General features: G+C 54.8%; 1 protein-coding gene across 1 annotated transcript in view; it reads left to right on the top strand.

Annotated features, from left to right (window-relative positions):
• The first annotated feature begins 113 nt into the window (after window positions 1-113).
• LOC119147264 (mitochondrial Rho GTPase 2) overlaps window positions 114-14,112 on the top strand; it is a 45,305-nt gene continuing 31,306 nt past the window's right edge. The window contains exons 1-19 of the mRNA XM_037385992.1: window positions 114-163; window positions 1,045-1,139; window positions 1,245-1,421; window positions 1,702-1,819; window positions 2,299-2,469; window positions 3,404-3,527; window positions 4,283-4,350; window positions 4,445-4,554; window positions 5,454-5,684; window positions 6,311-6,379; window positions 7,443-7,553; window positions 7,655-7,800; window positions 8,106-8,163; window positions 9,738-9,856; window positions 10,048-10,209; window positions 11,149-11,261; window positions 12,358-12,474; window positions 13,011-13,246; window positions 13,721-13,860. Of these exons, the coding sequence (XP_037241889.1) occupies window positions 154-163; window positions 1,045-1,139; window positions 1,245-1,421; window positions 1,702-1,819; window positions 2,299-2,469; window positions 3,404-3,527; window positions 4,283-4,350; window positions 4,445-4,554; window positions 5,454-5,684; window positions 6,311-6,379; window positions 7,443-7,553; window positions 7,655-7,800; window positions 8,106-8,163; window positions 9,738-9,856; window positions 10,048-10,209; window positions 11,149-11,261; window positions 12,358-12,474; window positions 13,011-13,246; window positions 13,721-13,860 (2,375 nt within the window). The 5' untranslated portion in view covers window positions 114-153. The remainder of the gene's footprint in view (window positions 164-1,044; window positions 1,140-1,244; window positions 1,422-1,701; window positions 1,820-2,298; window positions 2,470-3,403; window positions 3,528-4,282; window positions 4,351-4,444; window positions 4,555-5,453; window positions 5,685-6,310; window positions 6,380-7,442; window positions 7,554-7,654; window positions 7,801-8,105; window positions 8,164-9,737; window positions 9,857-10,047; window positions 10,210-11,148; window positions 11,262-12,357; window positions 12,475-13,010; window positions 13,247-13,720; window positions 13,861-14,112) is intronic.

The raw sequence follows: 14,112 nt of genomic DNA, 5'->3' as shown, positions 1-14,112 counted from the left end.
GGCGGCCGCGGGGGGCCGTTCCCTGCGCGTCAGAGGGGGCGGGGGGCGGGGTCACGTGACGCGCAACAGGCCCCGCCCCGCGGGGTGTGGCTGCGGGCGGCGCGCACGGATTGGCGGCGGCCGCGCGGGACGGTTGAGCCGGCGGCGCGCGCCATGGCGGCAGGTAGCGGCGGTTCCGGGGGGGGGGGGGGGGGGGGTTACCGGGGCGGCTGGGCTGGGGGTGCCGGGGGTACCGGGGCGGTACCGGGGCTGCTGGGCTCAGGCCAAGGGAGTACTGGGGCGGTACTGGAGTCGGGCACCGGGGTACCTCGGGTACTGGGAGTACCGGGGCTGCTGGGCTCGGGGCATGGGGGCACCGGGGCTGCTGATTCCACGGTACTGGGACCGCTGGACTTAGGCACCGGGGTGCTGCGTGCACTGGGGCTGCTGGGGTCGGGGGTACTGGGGGACTACCGGGACTGCTGAGCTTGGAGCATGGAGGTACCAGGGCTGCTGGGCCCGGGGCACAGAGGTACCGAGGGGGCACCGCGGCTGCTGGGCTCAGGGCACGGGCATACCGGGGCAACACCGGGGCTGGGGGTACTCGGAGCACAGGGATATAAACGGGGGTGTCACCGGTTGTGGGGGTGACACGGATCTGGGGGGACTTGAAGCATGGAGGTACTGAGTCCATCACCGGGGCTGGGGGGGGGGCACTCGGGTCAGGGGGAGGCTCGGAGCATGGAGGTATTGGGGTGTCACTGGGGTGGGAGGACTAGGGGCACAACGTTACCGGGTCCATCACTGGGCTCCAGGCACAGGAGTGACACCAGGGCTGGGGGGACTCGGAGCACGGAGGTACCGGGGGCATCACCGGGGTTGGAGGGGCGCGGAGTATGGGGGTACTGGGGGCTGTCACCAGGGCACGGGGGCACAGGGTGCAGAAATAACAGGGTGGGGGACCTCAGGACATGGGGGTATTGGCAGAGTCCCCAGTACAAGGAATAACGGGGGACATCCGGGCGGGGGTACTGTCCCCCCCGCTGATCCCGGTGATGGTACCAGTAGCCTGGCAGCATCCCTACCTGAACATCTTCAAGCATTTCCGCGTGGAGGAGTGGAAGCGCTCCGCCAGGGAGGGGGACGTGGCCGCCCTCAAGGTAACAGGGACACCGGCACCATGGGGTGGTGGGGGGGAGGCAGCCACAGGTGGGCAGTGCTGACACCCCCATCCCCCCTGCCATCCCTTTCCCTGGTTTTGGAAGGACACGAGGCTGAAGGGAACCGTGTACCGGATCCGGAGCTCCACCCCTGCCAGCAGCTACCTGCAGCTGCCCCGGACAGGGACGCAGTCACTGGGGCTGGTGGGGCGCTACCTCTACCTGCTCTTCAGGCCCATGCCCCACAAGCATTTCGTGGTCCACCTGGATGTCACCACCAAGGTACATGACATGGGGTGGCCTCATTGAACCGTCGTGGCCTGATTGAAGGACCAGAGGGTAGCAGTGGTGGTCTTCTTGGGGTGTGCAGAATTTGGCCGGTTCTTGTTGCTGATGGGGGGGTTACCCCGAGGTGGGGATGGCTTCCATCCTCATGGCATCTCCACCGAGGACAGGTGCCACCGAGGGGACAGGAGACACAACCATGTGCGTTATTCTCTGCAGCATTTCCCTGCTGAAGCCACCAGGGTGACTAGAGCTCTATGTGTGTCTGTCTGCTCAGGAAAACCAGGTGGTTCGCATCTCCTTCTCCAACCTCTTCAAGGAGTTCAAGTCCACGGCCACCTGGCTGCAGTTCCCCTTCATCTGCGGAGCAGCCAAGGGCTCACCATCCAGGCGCGGTGAGGAGTGTGCGGGGGGCTGCCACTGGTGGCACTGGGCTAGCACATCACCACCAAAATAAATTGGTAGAAAATAAATAGAGTTCAGAAGTTGACTTGATGTATTTGAGGAGGACGAAGGGTGGTGGTTCTGAGAGGAGACTCAGCAGCTGGAAGGTGGGAGCTGTAGCTCCCAGGAGGGATGTCCCCACCCCTGTTCTCCTGAACAGCAGGGTGCCGTGTCAGGCTGGGCACGTGTCCATGGAGGCAGCGGGGCTGCTTGTCTGTCCTTTCCCACCCCTGCGCTGCAGTAGTGAGCTCTAAGGCGTGTTTTCCCCATCTCCCATTTTAGCCCAGACAAGCCAAGCCTGGTGGGAGTTGTGACTGATAAATACTTTTTACTCAGCTGCGTTCATCTTGCGTCTCCCATTCCGCAAGGTCCGAGGTCTGTAGCATCTTTTCCTGTTTTCCCTTTTGCCACCTGCCACTCTCCTCCCCAGGTCTGGTGGGGGCAGCCCCTGGTGATGTGCGCTGGACCTGCCTGGTGCTTGACCTCCACTCCATCCTCTCCCTCTACCTCAACCGCCGTTACAGCCACCTGAAGAGCATCAGGCTCTGCTCCAATCTGCTGGTGAAAAACCTCTGCACCAGCGACTTGGTGTTCGACCCAGGTGGGGAGCCGAGACCTCGGGGCAGCCTCAGGTTTCTCCTGTGACTTCAACCCAGCCTGCATGGGACCTGGGGGGGTTTAAAGCTGTTTTTGCAGGCGTGATGCCAGCAGGGCTGTTTGCCCTGGGCTGCCATTGCTGTAGCAGCACGATATGGAGCAGAAAGGGCAAAATACTCAATACAATGTTAAGCTGGTGAATACAATCTCCTGACCTCTGGAGGCAGCAGTCCTCTCATTTTCCAGCTGTAAAAGCGAACAGTAAGAGCAAAGTTAAATATCTTACCAAAGTCAGAATATTTTTTCAGGGGAAAAAAAGGTGTTAAAAAGCCTCACTCCTCTAATGCCTGTGCTTTTATCTGCTGGAAGAGCCTGTGGTTTTTTTGTCTCGGAAATCTTTCAACCTGCTTCTTTTATTCACCTGCTCAATGTGGCAGAGATACTTAGGTCAAAACCTTTGTTTCTGCCTTTCTTTTTTTGTGCTGCAAATCTGCCTGACCTGCCAGAAGGCATCAGTGAGGAGGGAGTTAGAGATGCTGCTTTCAGATTCCTGAAACTTGTGATCTCATGGAGACTTTCATGAGTTCACAAATGCATGAAGGAAAGAAGATGAGAAAATGAGAAAAGAGCCTTAACACAAATCATGTGAAACTGCTGAATCACTGAACAGAAATCTAAGTGAAGCTTTGGCCTGGCAGATTTATAACTCGACACCGAGAGTTTATGCTCTGGGGTCTTCTTTGGAGGTTGGGAGTTTCAGGAATCCTCTGGTGCAAAGGTGTGTTAGTTTGTTACAGACCTTAGGGCTGTAATCTTTGTTTTCCAGGCATTCTCACAGAGGGAAGTAGTTTGTGCCCATGTCCCACAGAAAAAGGGATTTCAGCCAGCTCCGCAGGCCTTGGAGAGCTCACTCTCTTTATCTGTCCCCATGCTGCCAGGTGTGACCTTCTCCGAGGCCCAGCAAGCCAGCCTGGCCTGCCGCGGGGTTGCTCCCATGCCGCGGGACATGGCTTTCCCTGTTCCGGAGGGACAGAAGTGGCACGACCTCTACGACTACATCAGGTATGGCTGCTCCTGGCCATGCTCGGACCCGTGGCGGCTCCACGACCTCCCTGTTCCTGGGGGAAGGCAGGATGGGGAACGCTGCTTGAGGAATGATGGATCCAGACAAATCTGGGGCTCAAGCGGAGACATTTTGGTCAACCCAACTCCAGCATTTTGGTGGAGTTAACACATCTGCCCTGGTCTGAGCTTAACTGCTGATCGGTGATGTTTTGGGGCAGGAAAAAGGCTGTAGAGCACTCCTGTGCCTGGCGTGGACACCAGTCCTCTCTCTCGGTCTCTTGCTGGGATTGCTCCTGTGGCTACCAGCATAATGCAAGCCTTCCTCTGTGCGTGCTGTTCCTAGGGAGCGCTTCAGCCCCTTGCTAATGTAAGGGGCAGTCTGACGGGCTGCTGCGTTGTCATCAGCTGTAATGCCTCATCAAGGGTCAGGTGTCAGCGTACCTTCCTCAGCTTCACCGCTGGGCTCCCATCGCTGGTGAGGTTTTTGCCAGAGGATCGTGTTGGTCATAGATCGCAGCTCGTTCCAGTCATTGGCTTAGCGGCTTTGCCCAGCGCTCGTGGTGCCAAGTTAACCCCTGGAAACTAACACTGTAGATCAGACTTGGGAGGTACTTTAGTATCCTTATATTTCAGAGACGGTGGGGCAAAAGCAGGGAATCCTATAGGAGACAGTGAAGAGACTTTTGTGCCAGGATTTGTGGGTGCTAGCACGATATCCCGATTACATGGCACCTTCCTCTGATTTTGCTCAGGTTCCCATCCGAGGGGTCCAAGCTACCATACGACTCCATCCAGAAGAGCTGTCCCGGTCCTGCGGCAGGTGGGAAGGCTGGGGGCAGCAGCCAAGGCTGTGCCACCCCAGGTGGGTGCCTTGGCTTTCCAGAAGAGCCCAACCTGCTCCTCATGTTGCCCAGGTGGCCAAGTCTCAGAGGACCCCGTTTGCCAGCTGCCCCAGCCAGTGACACTCACCAAAGCAGTCCGTGACCGACTGTCCCTCATCCATCAGATAATCAGTCCCAAAGCTGTAAGTGCACTGTGGAGGAGACTGCAGCCTCTTCCTTCCTGCCTCCCATGGAGTTTTTGCCACGCCTTGTCTTTGAGTTCCTTTAATTAAGATGTAGAAGGTGCTTGTTGTCATTTGCAGCTGATCCAGGCAGGTCAGCCCCCTGGTCTGTTGACCCTGTGGTCAGTTAATGCCCGGGTGGTTTGGCATGGCACAGCACAGAGCAGAGACAAGATAAATGCCGAGTACCTCTTAATCTCCAGACATCTATCCTCCCTGTCTCAACTGAGCCAGCAAATAGTTGTGTCTTCAAATTATAGATAAGGAATGAGGACTGGCGACTAAAGAAGTTGATGGGGTGCCCTCGGGGAGCAGAGCAGTGTGTGGAGTCTGGATGGCTGGGACTGCAGGCTGCTGCCCTCGCCCTTCCCTGCTGGTGGTGGTGTGGGAGCTGGCACCTGCAATCAGCGTGGTGATGGGCTTTTGGAGAGGGACTGGGGAAAGCCATCCTTCTCAGGCTGCGGAGAGGGAGAAAGTGAGGAGTCCGACCCCTCTGCTGTTCTGAACTGGGAAGCACCAAGCAGCCTGGCCAGGTGCTTTTAGCCTCCCCTGCTCAGTGGAGAGAGGGCAGCCCTTCAGAGACTGCTCAGGGCTGGATCTTTCCTGGAGCTCTGGTTTGCTGTCTGGAGGAGGCAAACTCTGCACAGACAACACTGGCAGCGTAGGGAGAGCAGCTGGTTAACGTACCTGGCCGAGCTAGGTACTTACAGGGATGCTCTCCCTCCGTGTTGCTTTGTCCTTGTTTGTATTTGCTGTGAAGAGTCACCTGGGGAGATGCGGTTGTCTCCCTGTGCCTTTGTGGTGGGTGGAAGGTGCTGGGAGGAGGGCTGAGCTCTGTCTGAGGCTTTGCTCTTTCTCAGATGCCACGCCGGTGTCGGGTAATTACAAAAAGCATCCCTGAGGTTCACCTGACAGCCCCAGGGCCTTGGGGAGCCATGCCTGCTGGGAACCAGGAGCTAGAGAAGCACCAGCGACTACCCAGTGTCGGGGACATCGGGCAGTCACCGGCAGTCAGTGATGGTGCCATCCACGTCTATGCTCACCAGAAGAGCAAACAAGCCAGCCGAACTGTCCGTGTCGGCTCAGAGGAGGTGGGTGAAGCGCTGAGGAGTCACAGGAGCTCAAGAGTGGCTTTGGAACGCTTAGGGCTGGTGCTTGTGAACCTGTCAGAAGCAGCAGAGGAGATGCAAGCTTCAGGCTGGAGTTTCAGTTAATCCTATGGAGTTCTTTCGCTGGTGTTAGTTTTTCTGACTAGCAGTTCTCCTTTCCACTAGTATCTTACTTGCCTTGAAAGAGGGACCTTGTGATCAAGTGCACTGGCCTTAAGCCAATAACGTATGTTTGCTAATTTGCCCAGAGCATGTATGGGAAGGACCCTGGATCAGGCATGCCAGCCTGCAGGTGGACCTCTGCCTGCAGGGTAGGAGGACAGCCCTTCCCGCAGCAGCCACCGGCTCTCTGGGCACTGCCAGGGCTCTGGGAAGGGCTGGCTGCAACCCCCAGCCTGGGTGGGAGAGCTGCTCAACACCGGCAAACCCCAGCTCCTCCCTCCAGCCAGCTCTGAATTCTGCCAGGTTCAGTAATTTAAAGCCATCCCCTCTAGCAGAAGGGGACCAAAGCTGCTTCTGTGCTTTAGAGAGAAACAAGTGATGGGGACGGAAGGGCCCTGTGGGCTGAGGACCTCCATCCAGCTCTAAGTGCTGTCTTTCTTTTCCAGAGGCTTTTACCAGATCCCATCCTGAAGCTGAGAATGATTATTGGCTTTGGAGGCTGCAGCACCAAGTGGGTCAGTAACTCAGGCGGTTTGGGGAGCTGATCTGTAATCACGTGGCCGGTGTATTGATTTTTTGCAGGCACGAAAGGCAGCCGAGTGCCACCCTTCCTGTACGTCTTGATGGGGAAAATGACCCCAAAGCAGATAGGCACAAGCTTATGTTTGTGCATAGGTCTTCTGCTGCTATGGCGGTGAATTAAAAATTATGGGGGCCTTATAGCTGGAATAGATCATTTAGGTTGGAAAAGACCTTTAAGATCTAGTCCATCTATTAATCTAGCACTGCTGAGCCCACCACTAAACCATGTCCCTGAGTGCCACATCTACACATCTTTCAAATAGCTCCAGGGATGGTGACTCCACCACCTCCCTGGGCAGCCTGTTCCAGTGCTTGATGAACCATTCAGTGAAGAAATGTTTCCTAATACCCAGTGTAAACCTCCCCTGGTGCAGCTTGAGGCAGTTTCCTCTTGTCCTGTCTCTTGCTACTTGGGAGATGAGACCTACTCCCACCTCACTACAACCTCCTTTCAGGTAGTTGTAGAGAGCGATCAGGTGCCCCCCTGAGCTTCCTTTTCTCCAGATGAAACCACCCCAGTTCCCTCAGCTGCTCCTCATCAGACTTGTGCTCCAGCCCCTTCCCCAGGTCTCACAGCTTCCGCGTTTTATCCCGTTAAAACTAGAGCTGCTTTGTAGGACTCTGGAAAGGAGGAGCTGTGTTTGGATCATTTCCGTGGGGCGCTGTGCCTCACAGGAGCCCGGCTTGCTGTCTGTGTTAGAGACAGGGTGGGTTTGGTTCAGCCAGTTCAGAGCTCTGCCAGCAACATCTTTGCCCTTGTATCTGCTGTTCACGTCGTAGACATGATTGGTACAGTAAATCCACTGAATTAAGTAGGATGTTGGCTGGGTTTTAGTTTTCCTTTGCGAGTTAGAAGCTCAGCCCGTGTGTGGGAAAGCATCCCCTCACCTGCATGCGTGCGGCAAATCTGCTGAAGAAATCTTTGTGGGTCCAGCCTAGGACCTGGTGCATCTCTGGGGGTCCCGCGGCCCTCTCATTGCGGTCTCGGTCCTGCAGGCACTGTGGACTCAGAACAACGCTGCGGTGGTCTACCCCTGCCACGCCGTTATAGTGGCCCTGCAGATCCAGACCGGAGAGCAGAGGTTCTTCCTCGGACACACGGATAAGGTAACTCCTTACAGAGCCATACGGTAGCGCCATCCTTGTGCCCCAGACGTACCCCCAGTCCCAGTGCTTCTGGAGAGCCCCTGACCTGGTGCTTCCCGCAGGTGTCAGCGCTGGCCTTCAACGGGAGCAGCACCTTGCTGGCTTCCGTGCAGGCTGGTCCCCTGAGCGTGCTGCGTCTCTGGGACTTCCCGACGGGCAGCTGCCTCTCTGTGTTTAAAACCCACATCCATTCCCTCTTGTCCCTGAGGTGGGTTTCAGCCTGGGTGCAGGGATGCATTCGGGTGGGTGAAGTGTTGCAGCACGGCAGCTTTTCTGTGCTATTGGGCCGTGATAAACCAGGGGTGAGTTACAGCTCTGCTTCAGTTGCCTGTGTTTATCACTGAGACCTGCTGGCAGCTGGCCTGGAACAGCCGATATGCTGCCAGCTCCCTCCCGAGCTCATCCCTCAGGCTGTGCTGTCTCCCCATACCCACAACTTGTCTCCTTTTATTCCCCGCTGAGTGCACTCGGAGTACAAGGAGTTGCGTTTCACCAGGTGGCCTCTTCTTGCAGCTTTTCCTACAGCGGAGCCATTCTGTGTGGTGTTGGAAAGGATGGGCACGGCAAAACGGTGAGAACTGAAACTTGGAGGTTTCCCTGCCCTGTGAACAAGCGACATGAGATGACTGTTCTCCCGGATTATGTAGTTATTCTGCAGACAAACCTCTGCTCTGGGCTTTCCTTGGCATGTTCCTCACTGCAGTCAGAGGGAAATCCCTTCCATTAGGTGCTTAAAAAATACTTTCCTTCTACCTGATGCTTGTGAGCGTTCCTCAGCTGCAAGCAAAAAAAATGCTTTTGGAAGCAGCTCGAGAGAGCTGCTGGGGCTGAGGTTTGGGGCTGTTTCTGTCGCTAGTGTGGCACAGCCCAGCTCTGAGCCCAGGCAGGGTGATGGAGGGGGCTGTGTGATTCTGCCTGTACCCTGTGGGGATCGCCGCAGGCTCAGGCGCAGCGATGCTGCCCGCCTCCACAGCCATTCTGGCCCACGGGGCTGGGGGTGACGCGTGTTTGTGTGGCATTTTGAGCTGGAATGCTTTCAAACACGTAGTGAAGGAATGGGGACTGAAGTGAGAGGGTCAGCACTGACTGGAGCCCCAAACACCTCCCCACTTTTGTTTGTTTGGGGTTTTTCTAGGGCATTTAGGGCAAGATGTGAGGTTTAATCTTTCAGTTCTGAGCATTGCCCACATCGCTGCTGGAAGGGATGCTGGGCACTGAAGCTACCACCCACCGATGTAGCTAGGGGATGATGCAGATCCCACATGTAGCAGCCAAAAATAAAATTGTTTCATGGGACTGGGGGTTTTGCTTTATCAGTGGAACTGTTCTCATCCACTGATCCCTTATTGACGACCACCAGCAATTAGCTGTGCCATTGCTAACTGCGTGTTGCCTGCAGGAAAAAACAAACACTGCTCTGGTTTTGTTCCCAGCACGTGGCAGTGGTCTGTGATCTGAGTGGGAGCTGGTGAGCTAAAACTGGGGAGTGGGGCATCAATAAGGCAAAAGCAGGATGGGAAGATGGGTGCTGGCTGGGAGCACCTCTCCCAGGGTGATGCCTCAGCCCACCCCAGCCTCCAAGGTGATCCTGGCTCTGTTTTTAATGCTATTCTGAAATGCAGAGCATCAGATCACCTGCGTTTCTTCACCCATCTCCCCCTTTCCTTTGAGGAAAGGGTTTGACTCTCTCACCCCTTGTGGTGGGTGCCCCGAGCATGCAAACCTGCATGGGAGCGAAGTGCTGCGGGAGCCAGTGCAGCCGCCTTTGTGCTACCTCCAGCCCCGGCAGCCCGGCTCAGCCCTGGTGCAGTTCCTGTGTCTCGGCAGGCAGAGTTCCCACTCCTCTGTGGATTTTTTTTCCAAGTCTGAGCCCTGTTGCCAGGCAGCCCTAGGATTTAGAACCTATAATTATGGATGCCAGAGAAGAATATTGCTATGAAGCTTTGCAAAGCTGTTGGACTGTCCTAAACCCTCTGTGTGAGAGGGTTTTTGTTTCCCCTGCTTCAACTCTGCTATCAATACATTGTGCCCAGCTCTGGAGCAGGCTCCTGTACGTGCAGCTGCCCAGCTGCTGTGATGAAAAGCTCTTTTGCTGCCAAGTTTTCCACGTTTGAGCAGCTCTGCCATTGTGTTTTCTTGCTTCAGATGGTGGTGGTGTGGAACACTGCTCAGGTGACCCGTGGCGGAGAGGTGGCCGTGCTGGCCAAAGCACACACGGATGTGGACATCCAGGCCTTGAAGATCGCTTTTTTTGATGATACCAGGTAGCATGCAATGAAAATAAATCAAAAGCACTGGTTCTGGCGTGGCTGCGGGGGGAATTGCAGGGCTGCAGCCATCTGTTTGCCATCCCTGCTCTGTGTCCTGGCTGTCAGCTGGTGGCCCTTGGGGCACTGGCCTTTGCCGGGTGCTTGGGGGGTCCTGCCCGGCTCTCACGCAGCCTCTCCCGGGACAGGATGGTGTCGTGCGGCCGGGACAACATCAGGCTGTGGCGAGTGCGGGATGGAGAGCTGCGCTCGTGTCCCATCAAGCTGGGCGAGTACCATTCCCTGGAGTTCACCGACCTGGCCTTCGCTGAGGGGCACACTGCCGAGCGGGAGCCGCAGGACCGCGCACTGTAAGGGGCTGCCATGGCTTTTGGCTGCTTCCCTTCCCCCTTCCTGCCTCTGCGGTATCCCCTAGCTACATCGGTGGGTGGTAGCTTCAGTGCCCAGCATCCCTTCCAGCAGCGATGTAGGCAGTGCTCAGAACTGAAAGATTAAACTCACACCTTATCCTAAATGCCCTAAAAAACCCCCAAACAAACAAAAATGGGGAGGTGTTTGGAGCTCCAGTCAGTGCTGACCCTCCCGTTTCAGTCCCCATTCCTTCACTATGTGCTTGCAAGCCTTCCAGCTCAAAGCACCACGCTTTGCTCAGGCTCTCCCTATAAAATACAGGTGCCCCCTGGAGCTGGGAGAGCCCCCTCCTCCTCGGCACGCTTGGCTTCCCAAAAGAAATTGGGCTGCTTGCAAAATAGCCCAAGAAACGGGTATTCCTCTTGCTGTACTGCTGTTTCTTAGTGAATCACTCCCCACTCGAGCCTCGTGGTTAGCTTTCTGTTGGCAGCGGGAGGAGTGCGGTACATATCCTTTTGCACACAGACAAACACACGCTTTTTTGGGGTTTTTTGGGGGTTTTTTTGTTGTTGTTGTTTTATTTTAATCATCAAAGTCAGACCAGCTCAGCTGGCCCCATCTTTCCCCGAGCTGTTCCCTGTGGCAGAGGGATGTTCATTTCTGCAGTCTGTGCTGGGCTTTTAGCATTTTTGCTAATTAAGGTTTCAAAGGGATGGGAAATAAAATAGGAAGTTCTGCCTTGGCTGTAGATCTGTAGGGCAGCGCGTGGAAAGGTGCCCTTGGACACCTTGTTGACCTGTTACATTACCAGGAACCAGAATTGCTTTCCATCAGGCAAACCGTTTAACGGGTGAACCAAGCTGGGCTTTAACTAAACCCTGCCAGCACTGCTTCTCTTGCCCCCGGTGTGCCAGAGCAGGGGTCTCTCTCCCGTACAGCTTTGTCTGCAGCAAGAGCGGCCACGTCTTGGAGGTGGACTACAAGAACGTCTGCATGAGGAGCGCACGGCGGCTCCTGCCTGCACGGCCAGACGGGGCAGGCGGTGGCTCAGGTAGGAATACCCGCAGGCAGGGAGCACCTCAACCATCCTCGGGGTCCAAAATGACCATAGATAAATCTCTGGTAAAATAAACCAGCTACTTACCTACTTCCAAGGATTATTTTGGGTTGATTAGATCATTGCTGGCTATTTGCCTCTTAAGTGCTGCAAATAGTCTTCCTTAGTACAGCAAAGTATAATTTTAAGAAAGAATTTGAGCGTTTTAAATGCTGATTGCACTTTCAGAGAAACACTACTTTTAGAAACATGAAACAAGGTCTTAATTTGCTGATGGGAGTCTTAATGTAGAGATGGAAAAAGAGCTAAGCAGACCAACGAAAAAGATGAATTGAGGGATTTTTTCCATTATTCAGCCTGTGCAGAGTGTTTAGGAAATCTTTGTTGCTGTATACTAAGTAGTACAGCTTTCAGCTCTTCCATTAATTTTAACAGTGGGAAGAATTTGCTTTCAAGTGTGATTGCTCTGATATCTTAAAACTTAGTGCATACTTTGCTCTGGCAAATTGAGCTGATTAATCTTGAGCATGCCCCTTTGAGAGAGGTATGTGATTCCGGTTCTCACTTCGTGGACGAGAAAACGCCCAAGAGGAGATGAAATGATGTCCTTGGGTGTCCTGGTAGCAGTGCTGGCTCTCACCAGTGCGTTGACCGCTGGACTTTATACCTGAATCAAAACCTCCCAGTTTCTTTAGATCTGTATTCTCTCTCCCTCCTCAATGTGCTGCAGAGAGGATTTGAGATGTGGAATTGAAAGGGTTTTGTATCTCAGGCAGTTAATCTAGTACGTCCCTTGCCACAAGAACCTATTCAAGGCAAAAATACGACAGGGTTTAACAAGTGGGAAGATTTTTCCGTGCCTGGTGGGAGTTGCACAGTGGTAAAGAGGAGAGCTGGAAAGGGTTAGGCACTGAACATGTGCTGAGTGCGGAGAAGGACTTGCTGAGACTCTTCAGCCTACGCTATCGTCACCATGGGGTTCCTGGCTGCTGCTTCCAAGACTTCAGCCTCTGGTCCAGGATGGGGCAACCCCCGGGTTGGGTTTTCTTGTTTCAGCTATACCAGGTACTGTTGTTTTTGGGGTTTTCAGGCCCTGGGATTGCTATAAACAGTATCAGCATCTCCTCAACCTTCTGTGCCACGGGTTCAGAAGATGGCTACCTGCGGCTGTGGCCACTGGACTTCTCAGCTGTCGTCTTAGAGGCGGGTGAGTAGAGCTGCAACGATGCTTCTGAGCTCCGCACCTCTGTCGGCCTGCTGCTGTGAAGCCAGAGCTCCACTGCCACGTCTCCTAAAGCAATGCTCACGAGCGAGGGCATCTTTCATACCTACTGTCTCTGGGGGTGACTGGCTGACTGGCTTGGAAGTCTTCAATGACAATTGTTCATTCTTGTAACTGGTAGGAGAAAGGCAGGATCTCCTGGGTGACAGCAGGCACTCTATCTCAATTTCTGTGCCCTTGTACCCATGGCTCACCTGTCCATGAAAACTTATGGGAGAATTTGAGTAGTTCTTTACTCTTTTTGAAACAATCACCGTAACAGCAGAGCCCAGGGACTTCTAGAAAGGGCAGAGACTAATTTCCCACTAAACTCAAACCTGCAAGCATTCAATCTTCAGGCTGTGGGATGCTCATTCCTGTGTGCATTACTTTCCTACATGTACACCTGGTTTGGTAGCTGTGTTCCAACCGCTGCTGCCCCTTCTCCAGGGGGGTTTGCTGACTCCTGTGTCTTTCCCCAGAGCACGAGGCTCCGGTGAGTTCTGTCTGCATCAGCCCGGACAGCTGCAAAGTCTTGTGCACAACGGCTGCTGGGAACGTGGGCTACCTGGCTATCCAGTCCCGGGACTACAACACCCTCATGCGCTCTCACGAGGACTCCATTCTGGCGTTCTCTGTGGAGGGGACATGGAAGCGGATGGCAACAGTGTCCCAGGACAGTACCATCCGAGTCTGGGACCTTGTCTCCATGCAGCAGGTAGGGGAGACGAGAGTCAGTAGGTGTCTCACGTTTCTTAATAATCTCCCTGGTCTGTGTTTGGTCCAGTTATCAAAGCTCCACAGTTTGAGAGCCCTTAAATGTCCTCCCTGGAGCGTGAGAGGGTACCATGGGCAAGAAATTCTTTGGGAGTATGGAGTTCTGAGAGTTTTACCTTAATGCATAATTTGGCCTTCTGAAGGTATTGCCAAACAAAAATATTTTCTTTTCCTCTACATTTTGAATATTGCTGTTTAACACAAAGCATAATACCCAAGGGCTTTATCTAAATGCCCGAAGACCCAGGCCCTCCCAGGGCTTTAGAGTAATCTCTAAATGACTCTAAAGATCAGGATCAGATTTCTGGTGTGGGACTTGCCCATGGTGGAGGTCTGCGGCTGTTCCGCTGTCAGGTATGGCTGCTGGGCAGAGCTTTATCCAGCTTCGTGCCTGTGGCGTGTCCCTTCCCCACAGCTGTACGACTTCACCGCTGCCGAGGAAATGCCGTGTGCTGTGGCCTTTCACCCTGCCCAGCAGATCCTGGCCTGTGGCTTCGACAGCGGGATGGTGCGGACCTTCTCCTTGGCTGCCTCTGATCTCCTGGTGGAGCACAAGTGAGCGTTTGCCACGGGAGCCACACTGGGGCAGGCGTGGGTCTAAGCGGGTTCCTGGCAGAAGCCATGGTGGTAATCGAGGAGGTGGGAAAAGTGCTTTTCTTGAGCTTGGTGATCCTCACGTCCTGGCTGAGTGGTTTTCAGGCAGAGTGAGCCCGCTGTGCCAAGGCTCTGGGTGGTAGAATCCAACCCGGGAAGGCTATGGGGGCTCTCCGTGTGACTTCCCAGTGGGCAGCTGGCCATCAGTAGGAA

The sequence above is a fragment of the Falco rusticolus genome, chromosome 4, assembly GCF_015220075.1.
Source record: "Falco rusticolus isolate bFalRus1 chromosome 4, bFalRus1.pri, whole genome shotgun sequence".
Classification (NCBI taxonomy): domain Eukaryota; kingdom Metazoa; phylum Chordata; class Aves; order Falconiformes; family Falconidae; genus Falco; species Falco rusticolus.
The sequence above is the reverse complement of the archived record's forward strand: the minus strand, read 5'-3'. Positions and strand labels throughout refer to the sequence as shown.